The 20,751-nt window shown below is 39.9% G+C and overlaps 1 protein-coding gene across 4 annotated transcripts in view; it reads right to left on the bottom strand.

The window, feature by feature from the left end:
• TANC1 (tetratricopeptide repeat, ankyrin repeat and coiled-coil containing 1) overlaps positions 1-20,751 on the bottom strand; it is an 81,261-nt gene that overhangs the window by 27,268 nt on the left and 33,242 nt on the right. For 3 of the 4 annotated variants that reach the window (XM_086751314.1, XM_086751315.1, XM_086751317.1), the window contains 5 exons: positions 17,768-17,971; positions 7,404-7,505; positions 3,931-4,052; positions 2,783-2,972; positions 1,044-1,301 (listed from right to left, as the gene is read on the bottom strand). In XM_086751314.1, coding sequence (XP_086607440.1) covers positions 1,044-1,301; positions 2,783-2,972; positions 3,931-4,052; positions 7,404-7,505; positions 17,768-17,971 — 876 coding nt within the window. The remainder of the gene's footprint in view (positions 1-1,043; positions 1,302-2,782; positions 2,973-3,930; positions 4,053-7,403; positions 7,506-17,767; positions 17,972-20,751) is intronic. The other variant, XM_086751316.1, reaches the window with a different exon arrangement.

Below are 20,751 nucleotides of genomic sequence, written 5' to 3' on the forward strand. Positions count from 1 at the left end.
TTGCCAGCAGGTTCAGGAAGGCAATTCTACTCCTCTACTCAGCACTGGTGAGATCACATCTGGAGTCCTGTGTCCAGCTCTGGGCTCCCCAGCACAGAGAGAGACAGACTCACTGAGCGTTAATTGAAAATCACCTCTTCCTAGAGTAAAGCAGGGAAGTCAAAGTACAGGTCCAAGTTGTAAGACATGAACTAGGTTTGCAGGGGAATGTTCAAAGTCAAGGTGTTTGCTACTAAGGTAGCAGAAGTTCAGCCTGAAAATCAAAAGTGCAGTCCAAATGTACAGCAATGAAAGAAATCCTGAATGCCATGGATATTAAAGCAATGAAGTGAAAGAATTTAAAGACCAGAAAAAGAGCCAGAGCCAAAAAAAGTCAATGCTCTTGTGGATGTGACTTTAAGAATATGAGAGGCTGGGCAGAATTCCTTTGCATCAAACTGGGAGGGAGGTCTCAGGCTTGAACTGAGTTTCTTCAGCTTTGAATAGAGATGGCTAAGGCAGCAGCTTCCTGTCATTCTTTACCTAAGAGGAGGCCACAACCAGACTCTTCTCGGAGGGACACAGTAACAGGAGGAGAGGCAACGAACATGGGAAATTCACACCAGATACGAAGAAAAAAGTATTCACTGAGGATACCCAAACAAGCTGTCCAAAGATGTGGGGTCTATTAATCCTTGGAGTTACTCAACACTCAGCTGCAAGGCCCTGAGCAAGCTGTTCTAACTGGATGTGCTTCCAGCGAGATGCTGACCAGAAACCTCCGGGGCCCTTTACAGCCTGACGTAGTCTACGCTTTTTTAATACTTAGAAAACCCAGGTACTTGTAAGTCTACGAGAAGGCAAAGCTAAAATCTAAGAATCTGTATTTCAGAGAACTAAGCCAATGAAAGGGCAGTTCCTGCAGTCCTCTTGGACAACAAAGCCATTTAGCTCAGCTTTTGTCCCATAAAAAGACTTTTATACTAACAAGATAACTTCAACAGAAAGATTTGACAGAAATGTCCTATCATTAAGAACATCCTTTTTCTACCTCACAACTTTACCTGCAACAGAGTTCGGACGAGGCATTATTAAAGAGCCAGAACTTTGAGCATAAGGAACGGGACCCTCTCCTGTTGGTAATTCTTTTGGCAAATTCTCAGCAGATGCAACGGCTTCCTCTTCTGCAACTGGTGAACAATTATCTGTTCTTCGATCATGACTAATCCCTTGATGTTTTCCAGCTCTGAGACTCCCATCCTTGCTCCATTCCAAACTGGATCCACTGCGATCATCATTTTCTGATGAACTTGTTACAGTTGCTGAAGAAGATAGGAAAAACAACAACAAAGTAAACATCAGAGGAAAACGGTGCACTCATGTGCATTATGGGGCATAATTTTTAAACTCAAATGGCACTCTGGGCCAGCAGATATTCAAGTATTTCTGCACTGGATATTTTGTTAAAGCATACCAGTTATCTAAAAAGAGCTGAACAACACAGGTTCTCAGATTGGGAAAAAACGAACAAACCTGAGAAAGGATGCAAGAAAATGTTCTGAAGAATCAAGGTGTATCTTTAGGTCTATGTAATTTGTGCTTAGGGGAAAAAAAATCCACCAAAACCAAAAAAGTCCCAAACAAATCACACCACTGAAACATTTATGACTTTATATGAAGAACCTGCTACTTCACCAAAACATGTCTCAAGTTCTCTTAAAAATTAAAATTCTGTAACATATCTTGCAAATTTTCAGATCATTCTGTACGGAGACAACAAAAGCTCACTTTTGTATATGAGAAAGCATCAGGTTAGGGGGCATTCTGTGCTTTGTTTTTCTTGGTAAGCTTAAAAGCTGTTACAAAATCAACGTTAAAAGGGACCAATTGGTTAAAGAGTCAGCATTTTAAAAAAAAAAAAAAAGACTAAACCAATAAGGAAAAATAAACATTTAAACCTTCCTACAACAGTTTATAACATGAAAAACATGCTTTTTACACCTTAGTCTGACCTTCCAGTAAATAATATTGAAGCAGTCACCTGGGTACGGGTCGGCAGCGGTACACACAAAGACCCATTAGGGCAGGGAGCAGAAACAGGGAAGATGACATCAACAATGCAGCAAAGAATTTAGATCTTTTCTTTAGTACTGAACAGACTTACTGAAATACTCAGCTGGCTGCTAAAAGGAGCTATGTAACAGCTGCTCTGTGACGGGCGCTGCCTCTCTAAAGATAATGGACTCTCCACAGGAGATGCACATACAGACTCCGTTGAGTCATCTGGTCAGTGGAGGATCAGTTTCACCTCTTCCATGATGCCCCATTTTAGCTTCATTTTCACGCGAATTACTCTGAGTTTGCACTGTTTTTAAACAGCTCGATTTAGGTTATTCTCGTAAGAAGTAGAATTAATTATTTTTTCCTCAGCTGGAAATTAGACCAGCTTCAAGCTCTGCTATGCCTCACCATTACGGAATGCGTTCTACAGACATATATAATGGAAAAGGAAAAAGGTAGAAGAAAGTAAGAAATGGAATGAAACAGAGGAAATGAATGCTTTTAAAGGAAAAAAAAAATGGAGAAATCAGAACTGCACCACAAAAAGAAGAGAAATGCACACCTAACAACAGCAGTTGTTATAGCCAAAGAATATTATTTCAATCTTTCAAGTACAGAGGACTTGAAACAGGATCCACGGAGAGCATAAAATCGAACACAATGACATGAAGCAGCTATTCAGACTCGTACTATTAAGAGAAGATTAATTTCTATTAATTGCACGACTAATTAAGACGCTTACCTATAATTCCGCTGTCCTTGCTCTCCAGGGTGGAGCTAGGGCTGCTGATGGTTCCACAGGGACTCCCTTTGTTAGCTGCTGCTTTGCCAACACAGCTGTTGAGAGTTGAGCAGGGACTGTCGGTGCTAGGGGATGTAGTGCTGCTCGTGAGAGTGGAACACGGGCTCGTGCCTCGACTGGCTACTGGACACTGCAACGCGAAGAAAAACGAACAGTTACTGCACAGGAGGCAGTACACTGCTGTCCTGAGAATCAGAAACATTGAGGTGAAGTAGAGTAAGAACAAAGCCAAAAGCCTATTTTTCAAGCAAAAACTTCAAGAAGCAGAAGCTTTTTCTTGATTGGGAATCTTAACGATGTGTTTTCAGATTACTCTTAAAAAGTGACTTCTGGAGAAAAAAGGGAATTTCACACTTCAGTGGAAGAGTTGCAGTGAGGCAGACTTCTTCTCTATTAGACATTTTACTGGATACTCCTCCCCTCCACCCCCAGTATTTATTCTTCGGGTTAAAAACACTAGAAGTGCAGACTTGTTCACATTTCACTATCAATGACACCCAAACTGATGTACTAAGATTTACGGGGCCTGGGACTAAAAGTGGAGAGGGGAAAGGGAAGAAAGAGAGATTGGCAGTTACTCTGCAGTTTTGGTTAGCAGATGAGTTTCATACGGATAGCAGCTGCCGGCTCCTTCCCGGCTCCTCTCCTTCAAATGACAAACACTGTCAAATGGAAGTGAACTTCTCAGGAAAAAACACACACACGTGCCCCAAAAGCATGCTCCTATTTTAATAAACCGCTGACATTTTCCATTCTCATAAATCATTGAAAATAGAAGGGGAAAAAAGTTCCTAAAATAAGGCAGAGAGAACTCTAGAAACTATTCACATTCATAGTAGATTAGATTTAACTTCCAAAAATAATGAGAAGTCTATTCTTTTTTTCCTTTTTTAAAGAATGCAAGATCAACGTACAATTTCAAAACAAACAAACACTTCTTACAGTTAATTTACAATTCTATTACCATATGTCTATTAAAATTGACTGTATTTTAGTAGCAAGGAACTGCAACTAGCAAACAGCGGAAATCATGTTAGTCTTCTCAGAAACACGATGAACATTAAATATACTTTTTTCCATTATCCTACCATGACTTCATTTTTCTCTTGTATATGAGCAGAGGTTGGGATCCCTTCTCCCAGTAAAAAACCCAATCTTGTCATCAATTCTTGCGCTGCAGGAGAACAGCTCGTGTCTTTGTCTGGCTTTGCTTTGGAGTAAGGGGAAAGAAGTTGGTGATTAGATTAGTCTTATATTCGAAACTGTTACAAGAGGTAGAAAGAGTACAGTCAAACGTAAACACCAGTTCTTCTGTCGGCAATACAGCTAACAGAGAAGCTAATGCCATTTAGACCTTTCGTCCATTAGACTTAAAATTGTTGGTGGGTCTTGGATCCTCTGCATATCTGCACCAAGCTACAGGAGGAAAAAACCAAACACCCTGCCAGTCAAACCAGAAATGGTTAAGTGCAACCAGTTCATCACTGGCCTGATGAGCGACACAATTATTCTCCTACCAACAGCATTAAACTCAGTGCTATCAAAGCTCAGTGGCAGACTGAAATTCTGTTGCAGTAATTTTTTATAAAGTCTTCTGTAATGCTAAAACTGTGAAAAGTAGAGGTTAATAATACAGATGTTTTGTACTTTCCCAGTTAACACTACAACTAATACCATACATTTTTCTTGGGCTTGCTATACAAAGGATGTGACACCAGTTCTACATGTCCCAGCTTTTCTGGTTGCAAAAATACTTAATTTTATCAGTACAGTGCTTTACAGTGTCTTCTGGTGTCCAACAGACATAACGAGACAAGATTCAAAACGAGGCAACCTCCAACAAAACCAGCCAATCACAGACCTGCTTAGGGACAACACCTACTGCTAACAAAGCCTCACAAACTAGCATCTTCGGCCATCTTCCTTCTTTGATGCCAACAGTTTGGCACCACCTACCAACCTGTAATGCTCTTCCTTAGCAGAAACACTTATACCATATTTATTTATTTTGTCCATTAAAAAAAGAACAGTATGTAGGCCTGTCCCATCCTCAGGTATAAATAGTCAATTAATTAAGCAATCTAACCACTCCGAGAAACAGCTCACAGCAGGAATTCATAGAATCACAGGATGGTTTGGGTGGGAAGGGACCTTCAAAGCCCACCCAGCCCAACCCCCTGCCAGGAGCAGGGACATCTCCAACCAGATCAGGTTGCTCAGAGCCCCGGCCAACCTGGCCTGGGATGTTTCCAGGGATGGGGCATCCACCGCCTCTCTGGGCAACCTGGGCCAGTGCTCCACCGCCCTCAGTGTAAAAAATGTCTTCTTTACGTCTAATCTAAATCTATCTCCTTCTATTTTAAAACCATTACCCCTTATTCTGTAGTGGAATTCTCAGCTACACAACTGCTGGCTGCGGCAGCTACCACCTGATTCTGCAAAAAAAGCAGGAGCACCCGTACTGCTGCTTCCCAACCAGCACCATCTGGACAAGGCATGGAGCTTCTGGATGTCATGGCCACACAACTGCAAGACAGTAGAGACATCCAAACAGCTCTATCCATTTAAAATTTGGAGACTTCATGCAACAAAATTTCCTAACTGATAAGGCGTGCCTCAGAGGAAGAGCGAAGAAAGGGAGAGAGATGTAAGTGTATGGACTTACTGCTGACATTCAAGAGAGGACAGACAAGCCTCTCAGCTGCCCTACCTTCTACACTATCAATAAACAGAGGGGAGAGTGGAGGATTTAAAAAAAAAAAAAAAAAAAGCTTAACTGCCCCTTTTACTTTAGTCTTTCCCTTACGGCTTCAGGACATTATGTACTCCCCATGAAGAGCACATGGTATCTAACCACATACAACACAGCTGACATTCAGCAGTACTTGCAATAAATCACACGTTTTTCACCAAGCTGCACATTGCAAGAAAAGCACAGAAAACAATTATTTTAACTGAACAGCTTGACCAGTAAGCACTCCTTCAACGTTCCAATTTTACGAGTGACATACAACCCATGGTTTGCAAACGTGAGCAGTTTACTAGTCAGCCATCCTTCTTTATTTCACTCCAGCTCAATGCCTACTTGAACACGTATGTTTCTTAATTTTGTGGACAAGCTTAAGGTTTTACTCTGGAAGATCACATTATCCGATTCTCACTTAATCCCAAAAGGAGGAAGTCTATGACATGGTGTCTTTTCTGACAGCAGACAGCCAAAGTTTTTGTATCTCAGAACATTTTGCAAATTGATAAGTCTTAGTATATTTAACTGGAAAGTATATTTTCTCTGTAAAACTGTCATTTTGAGGATTACAATTAGTCTTTAAAATTACAATCCTGGAAATTACAGAGTTCATGAAGTCAACATCTTCATTCTTCTGTCAAAGTTACAAAACCCCATTATTATTGTATTTAAATTTTAATCTTTGACAAGTCTGAGTAAATGTTAGGTACAGTACCAGATTCAATTCAGCAACAGAGATAAAAAACAAGAGTCTAAGGTGTTCAACCCAGCAACCACTACTTAATCCTTAAAACACCAGAGTTTAATTTTGATCTTCATCAGTTTCTGTCTGGGGGTACAACACTGAAGAGGAGGACCATCACGAGATGGTCACCTATAGATCAGGGAGATGAAGATGACATGCTCTCCCAGATGAACTTTAATGTCAGCACTAAGGCGTCTGTGAAGACGGAGGCACAAGAGGGACCGGGGTAACTGTAAACCAAATCAGTTAGGGCATACATCAAATAGGGCATACAGAAGAAGGTGGTGAAAACAATTACAGTGAGTTATCTTTTCACTAGCAAGTATAAAAAATAAGAGGCTTTTGTAAAAAGAAAACATTGGCTTTTAAAACTGTAGTTGCCTTTAAAATCGAAGCAAAAGGAGAACAAAAAACTGCTCACCTGGAACCTCACCAGTTACATGCAATGACTTTAATGAGGTCAGTTAAACTGAAAAATTAATCCCAAAATACAAGGCATATGAAATCCCTGTTACAGTGCACAATGTCACATACTAACACACGGGTCACTTTGCTTTGACCATGCCATTCACTGTCAAAGCCACATTCTGTTACACACTAGACAAATTTACCGAACACGAAACTTTCCAAGAACACCAATCAACTCTAGGAAGGTAGCTTCGTCCCAGCTTTGCCGTCACAGGAGTCTACTGTTAATGCGTTCCTATTTAGCAAGCTTTAATGAAATTTCTAAAATGAAGCATTGTACCCAGTGCAGAGCTACACACTTGGAATCAATCTGCACTAAAAATAAGTTCAGAAAAAATCTAGTAGGCCGTTGGCATATGTAGCAATCAAGAACACTCTGACATCATTTTGCCTGCAGTACATGCAGAGCTCCAAGAATTGAGACAACTAAAAAGATCACACAAGTATAATGGCAAGCATCTCCTCCTTATCGCAAGCATGTTAAATCTGCAAAACATTTTTACAAATAAAGAATCAGATTTCCTTGTTACGCAGGCTCCTTTGTATCACTCGGAAATGGACAGCTGTTCTACCAAACACAGCATCGCTGAGCAGACTCTTACCATTTTGGCTGGGTTCTCCTTGCTCTGGTCCTTGTCTCAGCGGCAGAACTGCCTCACCTGGCACTCTAGGACTTTCCACGTACTTGGGCTTCCTGACTGGACCTGCAACGGGAACACGCCGGGTGAACCACAAGTTTCGCATGTACAGTGTCTCTCCTCCGCGATGCAAAAGCAGTAGAGGGCTTATTTCTTACGTACACAGCTGCTACTGTCAAGACTAGCGAGCTGCTGCACTTCTGCTCTCGTGAGAAACGCACTCTCTTTGGGCTTTTTGGAATGCAAAGCTTGCTGGCAAACAAAACCTGCCTGCTGTGACAAACCCAAGAGAGTCTCCTGTCTGTGTAAAGTCAGTGACCTTTTCATGTTCAAACTCAGACAACTTTCAGCAGGGCTCTATGGTTCAGAACTTCTATTTTCCGTTATAACAGGAAGATAATTTTGTTATTGGCATCTTTGAAGCTAGGAGAAAAAAAAACTACAGCCAGACAGCTTGCAGCATCAATACACCAAGGAATTCAAACCCAAGAAGCTTTATACCACAGCGTACTTTCTCCAAGTACTGATGCACACCCGGATCATAAGGAATGGTGACGACGAGTTCAAAAAACCAAAAGAAAACATTATTGGCTACTAATGGTTTCATTAAACAGCAGCATTCCCAGTTCACGTACACACTACGTTCAAACACACCACCTTCAGTATTAAAAGGAACTGTGTACTCATACACACGCATACTTTTCAAAAATTAAACTGATTCACTCTTGACTCTCACTTCTAGCTTCATGCTTTGGTTTCAGGCTGTTTATGATCCTATTCTTTGCTAAACGTGGTTTAGTAGCAACCACAAGAAATGCAAACTACACAACTTCTCTAACAGCAGGGGCACGATGCTGCCCTCTAAAGCTTCACCAGAAAAGGTATTCTACTGAATCAACAAACACCTGCTTGCTCTACAAACACACCTTAATGCACACGCTGACAGCACTGGCAGGTACATTGCTATGCTGATGCACAATGTATCGTAGAACTGAAACTCCACCACATATTTATCCACATCCTGAAAAGTATGTCAACAGAATTTCATACCAATAAAGGCATTTGTAACACTAAGAGTTTTGGAAAAGTATGAATAGGGAAACTTGCAAAGTTACACAACGGAAAGCTAAGGTACTTAAATAGCATGAGCAATGGAAAAATCATCATCAGTGGTACTGAAATCTCAATGCCAAATTCCTGTCCTGAATTTTCATTAAGACAATCCCAACTTGTAATGTGTGTAACACCACCACTTGAAACTTTCAAAGTTTTAGTGAGCTTGAGTTGTGGCAGGTGATTCCAAGAAGAACCTAAATATTACCTGGAAGTCCCTAGAAACATAGCCAGCTGCTGGGCTTAACAAAATTCTAAACAGAGGTATTTCTGTGGATTCCCTAACTTTGGCAATAGACAGTGCTTCTCCCTTCTTATTTAAATACAACCCCTCGTTATATTACACAGCTACAATCTCAGGTTCTCTCTACCATGTAACGTCACTGTGAGAGTAGGAAAGGAAGTTTCCTCATGTGAAAAAATGTCTGACATGCTGCAGCCAAATTATTTTTAAATATGTACATTAGGTCTCAGCGACAAAGCACAAGAGAAAACCATTCTACTGGCATCATTCCACTTCTGAATCTTGCATCTTTGTCTATCACTCTTATTATTTTATTCATAGTAATAACAAAAACAGAATCTCAAAAGCAAGCATGCATAACATGGCATATTCCATGCAGAATGTTTCTTCTGATAGTCCATAGAACCCTGAATTTACAGTTACATGGTCACTTTTTTCAAAAAAAATAAAAATAAAAATCAAAGAATCTCAAAGCTGAAATCTGTCAAATTCAAATGAGAGAAGCTGAAATGCTGGAACTCAACTCAAATACCGTATTATATCTACATTCATAAGTGCTAGATTACATTATATATCCTGAGAAAGAAGAAGACGCAACCATAAAATGGCAGCAATATTTTATTTTGGGAACTCCAAAAAGTGAATGTTTTTCACCTCTGACCGACTCAGTAAAAAGGCGTAACACGGAACATGCACTTCTACCGAACCCTCCAGAGATCACTCAAGGCTGTGATGAACGCAGATGTAGTACTAAACATCAGAGAATCAAACCAGAAAGAAGTTAATCACTTTGCCTTTAAGCTATTCAAATCCTTTAACCCAGAACTGTCTGAAAAGGTTTGGTCACTGGAACAGGCTCCCCCAGGGAAGCGCTCACGGCACCAAGCTGGCAGAGTTCACGCAGCGTCTGGACAATGCTCTCAGCCATACGGTTTAGTTTTAGGTAGTCTGGTGAGGAGCAGGGAGTTGGACTTGATGATCCTTATGGGTCCCTTGCAAACTGCGATTCTGTGATTCTAAGACGGCAGAGAAGGAACTGAAACCTCACACTGAATAACAAAAAGCAGAAACATCCTTAAATATAGGTGCTTACTAAATGAGCCCCATTCGTTCCCATCCAGCTAAAAGAAGCCAGAGTAGAACAAAAATATTCATGTAAGTGTCATTAAACAGCATTTAAGCACTACAAAAGGAATCTTTGACAATTTGAAATACCAGCTGTGAGCAGAGGAAGGACTGCCACCCTCTGGTGAAGCTCTTCCAGATCCTGGAATGAGAGGTTTCCCCACAAACTTTCCTTCCACCCTACCCATCCCAAACTGTCCTTACAGGATCCCAGGTCCCAGCCCACAGCTCTCCATCACAGCGGAACTTCCCCACATAGCCTCAGCACAGCTCCATTCCCAGCCAGGCTCAGCTTCTCCTACTTCCCTACTCCTCTGAGGAAACTCTTCTCCCCTTGCTTTCCTACTCCTCCTCTTGCTTTCCCAGTACATTTCACTCAGCAGTTTAAGTTCAGTGGAAAAGACACCAGACATTTTCACTGCAGGGTCTTTGCCTTCATCAGGAGCACCTAAATAGTGCTAAAACTCTTAAGCCCTAACAAATATCACCACTGTGCTGTACATGCCTTGTTTCCCAGATCCTTCACCTGCTCAAATGTCTTAGGCTTTCCAAGTTGCCTATTTTGTTTATAACCCAGAATGAAAACTACTTTCAGAAGTCTTCAAAAGCACTTACCAAAATAGAAAGTCTAAGGCTTCAGTGATTTCAAGTCACGACAATCTGCAGCTTTCAAAAACCATTCCTTTTCAATGCTTTATTTAATCAAATTTATGAGACTTGAAATCAAAAGAAAATCCCAAGACCTCAGCCAGGTGTCTTCCCTCGTCAGACTGGTTCAGGCTGCACTGACATGCCTGCTTTTAAGCAGCTAAAGCTCCAGAATCAAGATGCGTTTCCATGCTCCACCTTTCCTCAGTAACAAGCCCAAACTGAAAGCAGGTGATTAATTCAGAAGTACTAATATATTTCTTACATCTCTCACTAATAAACTACTGTCAAGGCTACCTGATTTTTTTCTTATTTGTTCATTTCTTTACAAACAGAAAACAATAAATAAGCCAATACACAGTACGCAAAGCCAACAAGCCTTTTAAGAAGCAGACCTACAACACTGCAGCAGAACATGGATTTTATTTACCTGACTCGGCGTGTCGCAAAACTAGGGTCTGTGTGGTGGAAGGCCTTTTGCAAATAGTTTAACTTACGGTTAATGAGAAATGAAAAAGCAGCAGGCCAGGAAATGCTGCCGGCCAGGAAGGACTGCAGTCCCGGTTACTTCCATGTCCACACTGTAACTGCGGACTCCAGAACTCTGGATCTGAGTGCTGACCAGTGCCTCCAAAGAAGGCCAGAGCTGAAGCCAGGAAGCTCCAAGAAAGCTAAAGGCATTTTAATGTGAACCAAGGGGAGCTCACAAAACGTCACTGGAGTAGCAGTGAGCTACGCTACTGGGTAAATGTGGCCTCCGTGTCCCATCCCCTCCTCTAAACTGAATGGCCTGCTCACCAGCTGAACGAATTCAGGCCTTCCTCCCCTCAAGATGTTCTGAATCAGCAACGCCTCCACAAAGAAAGCAGTTGTGCTCGGTCACCCACTGCTGACGGTGTCTATTTTACTCTGCCGTGGGGAGCCCGCTCACTGAAGGAAGGCAGGACATTTGACAGGGTCCTATGAAGGAACAGTACGGTGACGTTTACACAGGGCATCTGTAAAATAAGCGAAATATCGCCCAAGTCCAAGTTTTAACTCACTGTTTTGTGCACCCCAAGTATGGTTGGTAAAGATGACAAAACTGCGGAAATGAGTGGAATACAGGAATATGGCGACAATCTAATTTCTTAGCTAAAAAATACCGGGCAGGCAATGTAAGTCATACATAAGTTTGTGTTTATATCTCTACCTAGAGACTATGAGATGATTGCACAATTTAAACCAAAAGCTCAGTCACCAGCTATCACTAGAGGGTGCTCTTTCAATGCTGTCTCCTGACAAAAGTAAGAAGTGTTGGCCCTGGTGAGAATAGCTAAAAATACCTTCCTTTGAAACAAAATCGCATTCTGTAAGGAGACAATTGTCCAATCTGCCTTTTTAAAGTAAAGTATAATTAGATGTATCAAAGTTGAACAACAAAAAGCAACTGTTCTAAAAGAACCAGAACAACATATAACAGTCACGTAAAACAGATCAGAGGGGAAATACCTTCAGGATGTATTTTTAACACTCACACTTCAAGCTGTGGAGGAGCCCTTTATTGAATTTGATTCCTCATAAACTAAAGTGGAAGTGACTTACAGTACTTGCAAGTCTGACACACAACACTGCAGTAACTAGGAAAATCCATGGTAAGTTTATTTTCATGCACTAGAACAGGACATAGGAAACAATCCATGGATGAAGAAGGATCCATTCAAACGCGAACATGTGTCTGCACAATGGAAGGTCTTTTCCAAAAGTGTAAGATGGCTGAATCAGGTCTGACAAAAGGTTCACCTGGGACAGTATTTTATTAGAAGCAAACAGCAGAGAAGAATCTAAGTACAATTTTCCTGACTTGTGTTAAGTGGTTTATCATCTCCTGAGTCAGAAGTGGCCACTTTCTATTTCTAGCTGGATTTTTCTTCAGAGAATTTAGCTCAGCCTTTCTTTAACAACCTGCACTATCCACAAGTTAGCCCATCACTGCAAAAAACATTAATCATACTGTTTTCTTTTCCCATCAATTGTCTTTCTTCCAGGCAGAAAAATACCAGCCAAATTATTTAAATACTTTCTCCTTCAGAGCCACTCCACACCTTTCGTCACTCCTGCAGCCCTTCTCTAGGTCCTTCCTAGCTGTGCCGTATATTTTTAAAGTTGGTATCACCAGAGCTACACCAGTATCTTCCTGCGGCAGACAAACTTCAGATTTATACCATTCCATAACGACACTTCTTTGTTTGTTTATCATCTATTGCTTTCCTAGTAATTTTTAATGCTTTTTTGACTGCAGAAGAGCTGATTTTCCAGAAGATTATTGTAACTTGTGCATCTCCTTCCTAATCCTCTGAAGTGGCTTTCCCTCCCATCAGCATTAAATGGCTCTGAATCCGTACTGACACTGGGGACTGCCCCGACCCAGGCGCAGGACCTTGCACCTCGATGCAAGAGGAACCGCTTCCCAGTGTTCTCAACACTGGGGTACAAAACTGAAGCCTTAAGTGAAACAAGTTCCCTTACCTAGTCTAGTCTCATGTAGCAGGTATGCCGATTGATTTGTTTGCTAATTAAAAGCTTTAATTAAAGTTTAATTTAAAAACTAACCAGAAGTTCTATTGCACATTTATGGGAGACTTCCAGCCGCCACGTTCGGCATTCACTGATGTCTTTAGAAGGAAAGCTGCTCCCTTTCTCTGCTCAGGCACAATAGTATCAATAATTTAAGTCAGTAAACGTTTACTTCAAGGGCAGCAGCAGTATCTTTCGTTCACACCTTACATTCCAACAACTGATTTTTTGGAACCTCCTTTATAAATCAGTATATTCATTCTTTCAGTTGACCTCCTAAATCAGAGTACAAGCAACTATTACCCCTTTAAGAACAGGAAGTTCTTAAAGTTCCTAAGTTCTTAAATTGCACACCTATAAGATTACAGATCCAAGTAATCTTCACTCTAGCTTTACAGCGGAAGAAACTCAACTTACTGTGACAGTTTTTCATTTACTGCTCCCCTTCTCAGAGTTGTCCTGCTGACAACTTTTTCCTTGTTCTGTTTGTTTCTGCTCTTTCATCCACCTCGTCCTCAATTAACTATTTCATTAAGGAAGCTTTTGACTCCAAATGAACGGGTTGCTTTAGTTCTGCCAATAATTTCAGGCTCCATAGTAATTTAAGATACAGTTTCTCTCTTCCCTCCTTTTATAGTTAGAGTTGAGGACTGAACTGGGGCCAGAAAGACTGGTACTCTTCCAAGCTCTTCTCACAAAGAAAAAGTTCCCCCACCTCCTACGCAAATAATTAAAACACAATGTCACTCACAGTAGCTTGTGCAAACAGGCTTGTGCAGCTTCCCATGTCCCAGTGAAGAAGCTCTGCTTGCTCTCCTGTGGCTTTGCCTGTCCATGCGTTATCTGGTGGCTGACCTACTTGCAGACGGATGGGCAAAAAAAGGCAGCTATGACCACACATGCGCTGCAGCAAAGATGCCTCTCTCCGTTGTGCACGTTTGTCGTCATGCCTGTCCACTGCGACAGGAACAATAGAACAGCTAACGGTGCTAATGTACCGGCCTCCTAGCATACAAGGGCTGATCAGCTCAGTCTCAAGTCTGAACCCCTACCTAGAGGAGTAGCAGACGAGAAAAAAGAAATGAGAAGTGGGATGCCAGAGATCAGGATAGCAATTTCAAACAGACACCAAAACCGGAGAGTCCTGTGTTGGTCCAGGGAGTCCCCAGACCAGCAATTTCCAAACCTGTTCTGAACAGGTACCTCTCACTTGCTAAATCTTAAGGTATCTAAGCGCTTCTCTCAGTGAGATGAGTCCAAATCTGAGAACAAATACGCCTACAATGGAAAAAAATCCTCTCAGCCTAAAGGGACAGTACAAAGCCACCACACTCCCAAAGCACCTCGGTGGCCAGTCCACACTGGCAAGACCATTATATTCTCCAAGTCATTTGGAGTAGAAAACTACAAAGAAGCATACAATATTCACAAGGAAAATAATCTCAAGCACAACATCCTTTTTTTACCATTGCATTTTTAATTATAAAAACTTAGATAAACTCAAAAAAACCCCAAGCAACCTAGAAGGTAAAATAACCTTCAAAATTAGCAAATGTCAGGAATGTTCTTACTTGTGCCAACAGGAAGTGGGAGAAAAGTACTCTTCCGTTATTTTAAATTATAAATTAAACAGTATCTATAAGTTGTTCAAAATGTTTGCAGTACCTTTTGCTTAACAAGATACAGTCAAATAATTTGCTTTCTTTCAAGCACCATCTATCTATGGGCGTGCAACTTTCTAAAAAGACAGGAAATGAAGTATTAAACACACTTCCATAATTACCTAAATCACTTTTTGTGGAACTAAAATGCTGGTTTTTCGAAACTTTTATGTGTTGGATAACCAGACTGCAAGCAGATGAAGCAATTACAGACAGAAAAAAGTTGCTCAGGTCCTACTCAAAACGCTGACACATTTTAGCGAAAGGACAACAGACAGCAATGCTCGCTGCGCAGGCTGGAGTGAAAGCAAGAAAGAGGTGAAAACAGAACAAGACCCAAAGCCAGAAATACCCCCCTGAAGCCACAGACGAGCACCCTCTTGGCAATACGCAGAAAGGGCAATGAAAGGAAAAGCAGTAAGAGCAACTTGTCACTTGATTAATTTGAACATTTTTCTATTCTAGATATCATGAACTACAGTCCAATTCTGTGAAAGAGTTGGAATGTCAATACCACTTGCACAAAAACGCAAACCATTTTACAGTGCATTTCTTACTGTACAATATTCTTCCATGCATCATTTCAAAATTATGTAAACAGGAAAAAACCATTTTTATTCACTGATCATGTAAGCGTAATTAAGTATTTTGAAATCAGCAAATATAGATGCAGGACTAGATAAAGGTAAGCTAGAGTACAGACAAATTTGCTAGACAAGAAGGAATGTACTGAGTATGAAGCCCTCAAATATAAATGTTTTTGTGAACACAAGTGCAAATAACTACTGCTTAACTACAACTTTCATTTTTTAATTTATAACTCTGAAACACACTGTCCGGAAAATCTGATCGTTTTTAATTTACTAACCAAAATTTCATAACTGAAACTACTGAGACTCAATAAAAAGTTATGGAAAACTCTTCATTGAAACCTGGGTAGCATTTAGTGACTATACTCTTTAATCACTACCGTTCAACATAAATACATACATTTCTTCAGTCTAGCAGATACTAAGTAGAATTTTATTTCAAGGAAATAAGTTATGCAAGGGCATAATGTACCTTCTATATATGACCATCAACGTGCCCTGGTTATACAAACAGAACTACAGAAACAAAGGTAGAACAAATGATTACATGTCAAGGGACAACCTTTCCCTCTGTTTTGTTAGACAGTTTCAAAGACCTTAAAAATATTAACGATATGATTTACACTGAAAAATACATCTCTAAATAGTTGCTTTGCCTTCACCCATAAACTGAGAGGGCTGAAACTAGAACTTTGTTCTACCATTAGTTAGATATCTTCATCACTATATCTTAACTTCAGAATACTACTTCAACTTCCCGTGCAATCCCTTCTTCCTTCACCCACCATATCCTGAAACAAAACCTTTAAGCAGCAATTTGTAAGCTACTACAACAAAGTACTTTGAAATGAGAACATTAGTATACCCTCTCTTTTTATTACTCCTGCGCCAGATGCTAGACAGATAATTTCTATTAAATCATATTCCACCAGCTATAGTTTATTGGAAGTCAAAGGAATAGCACAATTTTTCCATCAGCACCCTATCACCTGGTTAGGTATTTGTACCAAATAATGATTTGTAAATGCCAATGTATTCACAGCACTTCATAATCTTAAGAAGTCTTTTTCTTTTCTTCTTGCTATATATCACAGTGGAATGACTTTGAAGTCATCACGAATACGGCTTTTCATTCAAACTTTATCAACTGTTACACATTTGCTGCCAGAGAAAGAGTCAGCAGCCTGTACTCTGCTTATAGAAATGCGTGTCACTAAACTACATCACGGAGCGGGGCTGCTAAAGTATTATCTCCAGGGTACCTAGGATGCAGTTCAGTTTTCCCAACCAGAACAAAACTAAGAGTTAGATCCTGACCTTCACTTAAGTCTTTGGCAAAAATCCCATTTCCTTCTCCATTACAAGAACTTCAGCCTACCTTTTAAAGTTGTTTAGCACGCAAGTCACGTGTAGTAAGAGGCAAAACAACAAAATAGCATTCTGTGGCCCAAAATTTTTACATGAACTGTCAAATCCAACCTAAAATTATTTAATTATGAAGTAAGATTATTATCTTTAAATGCTGAAAGGAAAAAATAAACATTGATAGGCAACTTTAATCAAGAATACTTTTTACAAATTGTATTTATTATCCTGTGGCAATTCTTTGAGCAACATTTTTTCCTTAATTCTATGTAAAACAGGTTATTAACCAAGACATTTCTCAGTGCTGACAAAACGCAACTTTTGACACTCTTTGTTCCTACAGCTTATCAACTGTACAACGCAGAACCTCAAAACTGCTGAATGTCTCCACAAGTAACAGGAATACGGACAACTTCACTTGACGCTCAAGCTTTGACCTGAACGAAGTCAAGTGATGCCAGCATGTTGGAATGATTTATATGTCCAGAATGCTGATAAAAAGGGAACCAGATGGAGCACCTTATTTAGCAATGCTCACACACAAGTATGCGCTCATTACTGAGGACACAACCACTGAAAATTAACAGGTTTCTTGTCACAACTTCAGCGGCAATTTATTTATTAATACATTTACGTACACAGATACGAGTAAAATAAATGAATCGTAAAACCACAAACAACATTCACTCTTACACAGCCACTAACAGACGCATAAACAAAGGTTTTTGCAGCTGTCTTCTACCTAACTGATAAACTAATCATAAACAACCAGTTTAAAACATATTCAAACATTTCAATATAAGTATCTGCAATATCAATTAGAATTCTTTGCCATACGAAATAATATATTCTATTTAATTAGCAATTACCTTTTTTTCCCCTGGGAACATGCAAAAATCATTCACTACTCTTGTTCTTATTGCAAAAGATTAACATAAAAGTAACACAGTAAAATCACATAAAGTGTAGCAAAAACTGAGGTAAAGTACTATGAAGATTCTAGGTGCTCAATCAGTTTCATTTTACCTGGAGACTTTTTGCTTGATCTTGACTGCACCGAATAGGACTGGCGTGGCAGCAGAGGTGAAGACGGCAGCGACATCGAGACTCCTTTGGCCAGGTTCATTCTGTAAGCGTCCTCAGAGACCAGCTGATTGCCAAGGGGAAAATCTGCATTGTGGCCAGATGTTGCTATAGCCTGCAAGGCATTCTCTGGGCAGGAGTCACCTGCTAAAAATAAAATGTTGCCATCCGTTACGTGATACACCCAAATAAAAGGCATACAGTTGCACTGAAATACAATTATTTAACATATTTGCCAGCAACAATCAGCATGACTTGTCTTACTGCGCACCCTCCACTGCAGAATCCAGATCCGGATCTAGAAATTCCAGATCTGAATTCTAGAAAAATTCAAATACACAACTGAGATTTGGGTTTACTATAATGCAGACAGCAAGCGGGAAGAAAAACCTCGCTTTGAAGAAAGGAAGTACTTTTCAGATTGCATCCTTAGAGGTAAAACCAATTTTCCTCTGAGGATAAAAGTATTTTTACAGCTGAAAAGGTATTTTAGGATGACTGTGATATCCTGAAAGTCAAGACCATCTGAAAATGCTGTTTACTGAACTAGTTAAAGGAGGAATTCAGCTGAGCTACCCCTTGTACTCAATTAAAAGGCGGATCACTAAAAGGTACACTTGTAGATGGCCAGTCTAAGCTTTATTTTCCTGTTTTAGAACGGAGAGGTTCAGTTACATGCAACTGGGCACCAACAGTCATTTCTAACCTAAGGAAAAACAAGCTATTGGTTCATACTAAGCGGCACACCAAAACAGGGGAATACACTCAAAAGGGAGAAATTTCTTGCTGGTACAGGAAATGCAATTTCAGCTACATCAAGAATATATTTTCAAAACAACAAGAAAAATATATTGCTCACAGTAACGGTTCAAAGAGAGCAGAAATACACGTTGAAAGTGCTAGGTTCTTCCTAGGCAGATGACAGAAACAGAGCTGACAACAAAGGTTAACAACTAACTACAGCTTTTTTAAATACGCAACTTATGGTACTGCTCAGTCATTTACACGAACTAGTCTTGAAACTGAATTGATACGACCAAAGATTAAAAAAACAGCAAAACAAAACTGATACGAAGAGGAAAGAGAATGTCAGAACGTTTTCACACAAGTACAGCAGCAGGGCTGAAGTACTGGACCCCGAAGTACAAGGAGGAGACAAGGCAAACAAAGGAGAAGGATTATCTTTTCAAAGGTGGATCCCTCATACCAGGTTTATTTTCTTACTGTAAGGAAACAGTTTGGATAAATGTGGCTCTACAGGATCCGCATTTCTTGTTCATTCTGTCAGCATTCAATCATTGCCTTCAGCTTTTAACAGCTGTTCTCTACCGCGTTCCACTGCGGGCAGCACCAACTGCATCCAACAGACTTCCATACTGTGTCAGAAGGAAAAAACAGACCTAACCCTTTGAGAAAAGTAAAACTTTTCTTAGAAGTATGCACGTAAGATAAGAAAACCAAACATGCCTGAACTTTAATTCCCTGTTTCCAAAGGTGCATGTATTTAAGGTTATTTGGGGTTTTTTCTAGCCACCATTTTTTCCTCAAAGAACCACACGAGGGCTACGTATGCTAAATAACCTTGAACAACGCTGTGCTAGATTCAAACTTCTCTTAATATTTCATAGCTGCAAAACTCACTCTTTATTCCTCTGAAACCAACTAAACTACTGCCTTCCAAAAGTCCTCTGTGTTCAAACAAAATTCATAGTAACGGTAATGATTTTAAGGAAACAAATCTAGTTTCATCAAGTCAAGATGGAAATTAAAAATTAAGTCACTGTAACTTGATATTCTTTTTTGAAGTCCATTGCAACTGTTATGGGAGTGTAACTACTGGTTTAAAGTCTTGGGAACTAGAGAAGAGCGTCAATGTTTTAGTAAGCTAGCTCTAACACTTCATTCTTTAAAAAAAAGCCTAAGTATATATTTAAAATTACAAGACTCAGTATTGTAGACACTATAATGACATATGAGATTTTTCTGGAACACCACGACACCTAAATTGCTGAGTTCCCATTCGCTTTCAGTGGAAATCAAGAGGCTAAGCATTTTCTTTCTCTGTTCTTTTAGAAATTAAACTTTTGCAGTAGCTGTTTTTAAACACAGATTTAACATTAGGTATATTATTATTTATTATTCAATACAGTACATGTGAGTTTGCTTCACCAGCTGCTGAAGAACGCACAGAGAAACATTTTGCGCTATTACATTTTTTCCTTTGAATACAAGCAAAAAGCAACGAAGCAGCACGGTAATGCAGCTAACCACAGTCAGAAAATACTGGCATTCTTGTCAGAGTTTTTTACTAGATACGTTGCCAAGGCTGTAATTCAGCATTTGTGTAAGTATCCCAGCCGGAATGCTACCGAGGCGCTGCGAGAGAGGAGAACAAACAGAGATTACCTCCTCCCCCTTCAAGGTTAGTAAGTTCACCTACAGTTCCCTCATTTCTATTTTCTCTTTTGATGTGACACAAACTGATTGTTTTACTCATTGTCTTCTTAGTAGACTTCTGAATTAATTTTCATTTATCCTTCTGTACTGTATACGGAATGTCACACCACGGAACAAAGCTAGATGGGGCTAAATACATTGCCGCTTCACTCTAATCAGTATGACTAGATTATCTGATCATGACAGTAACTGGACATTTTACAGTCTATACATACACACCGCTCTATCTTAGTGATTTTTATTGCAGCAGTACTCTGATTTTCCTTATTATTATCTTTTCCTGACAGCACTGCAGACACTGCAGGGTGAGGTACAAAGACTGAGCTTTCATGACTTGCATTCTAAAAGCAGTATGACGTAAAAAACAAACAAACAAACAAAAAACAAAATCCAAAATGCCTACCACATAAATTCTCCTTTTCAATCACTTATTTTTGTAATTTTACAACAAGCTTTGACTTATTGTCACT

Source organism: Chlamydotis macqueenii, chromosome 6 (assembly GCF_036417535.1).
Source record: "Chlamydotis macqueenii isolate bChlMac1 chromosome 6, bChlMac1.mat, whole genome shotgun sequence".
Taxonomy (NCBI): domain Eukaryota; kingdom Metazoa; phylum Chordata; class Aves; order Otidiformes; family Otididae; genus Chlamydotis; species Chlamydotis macqueenii.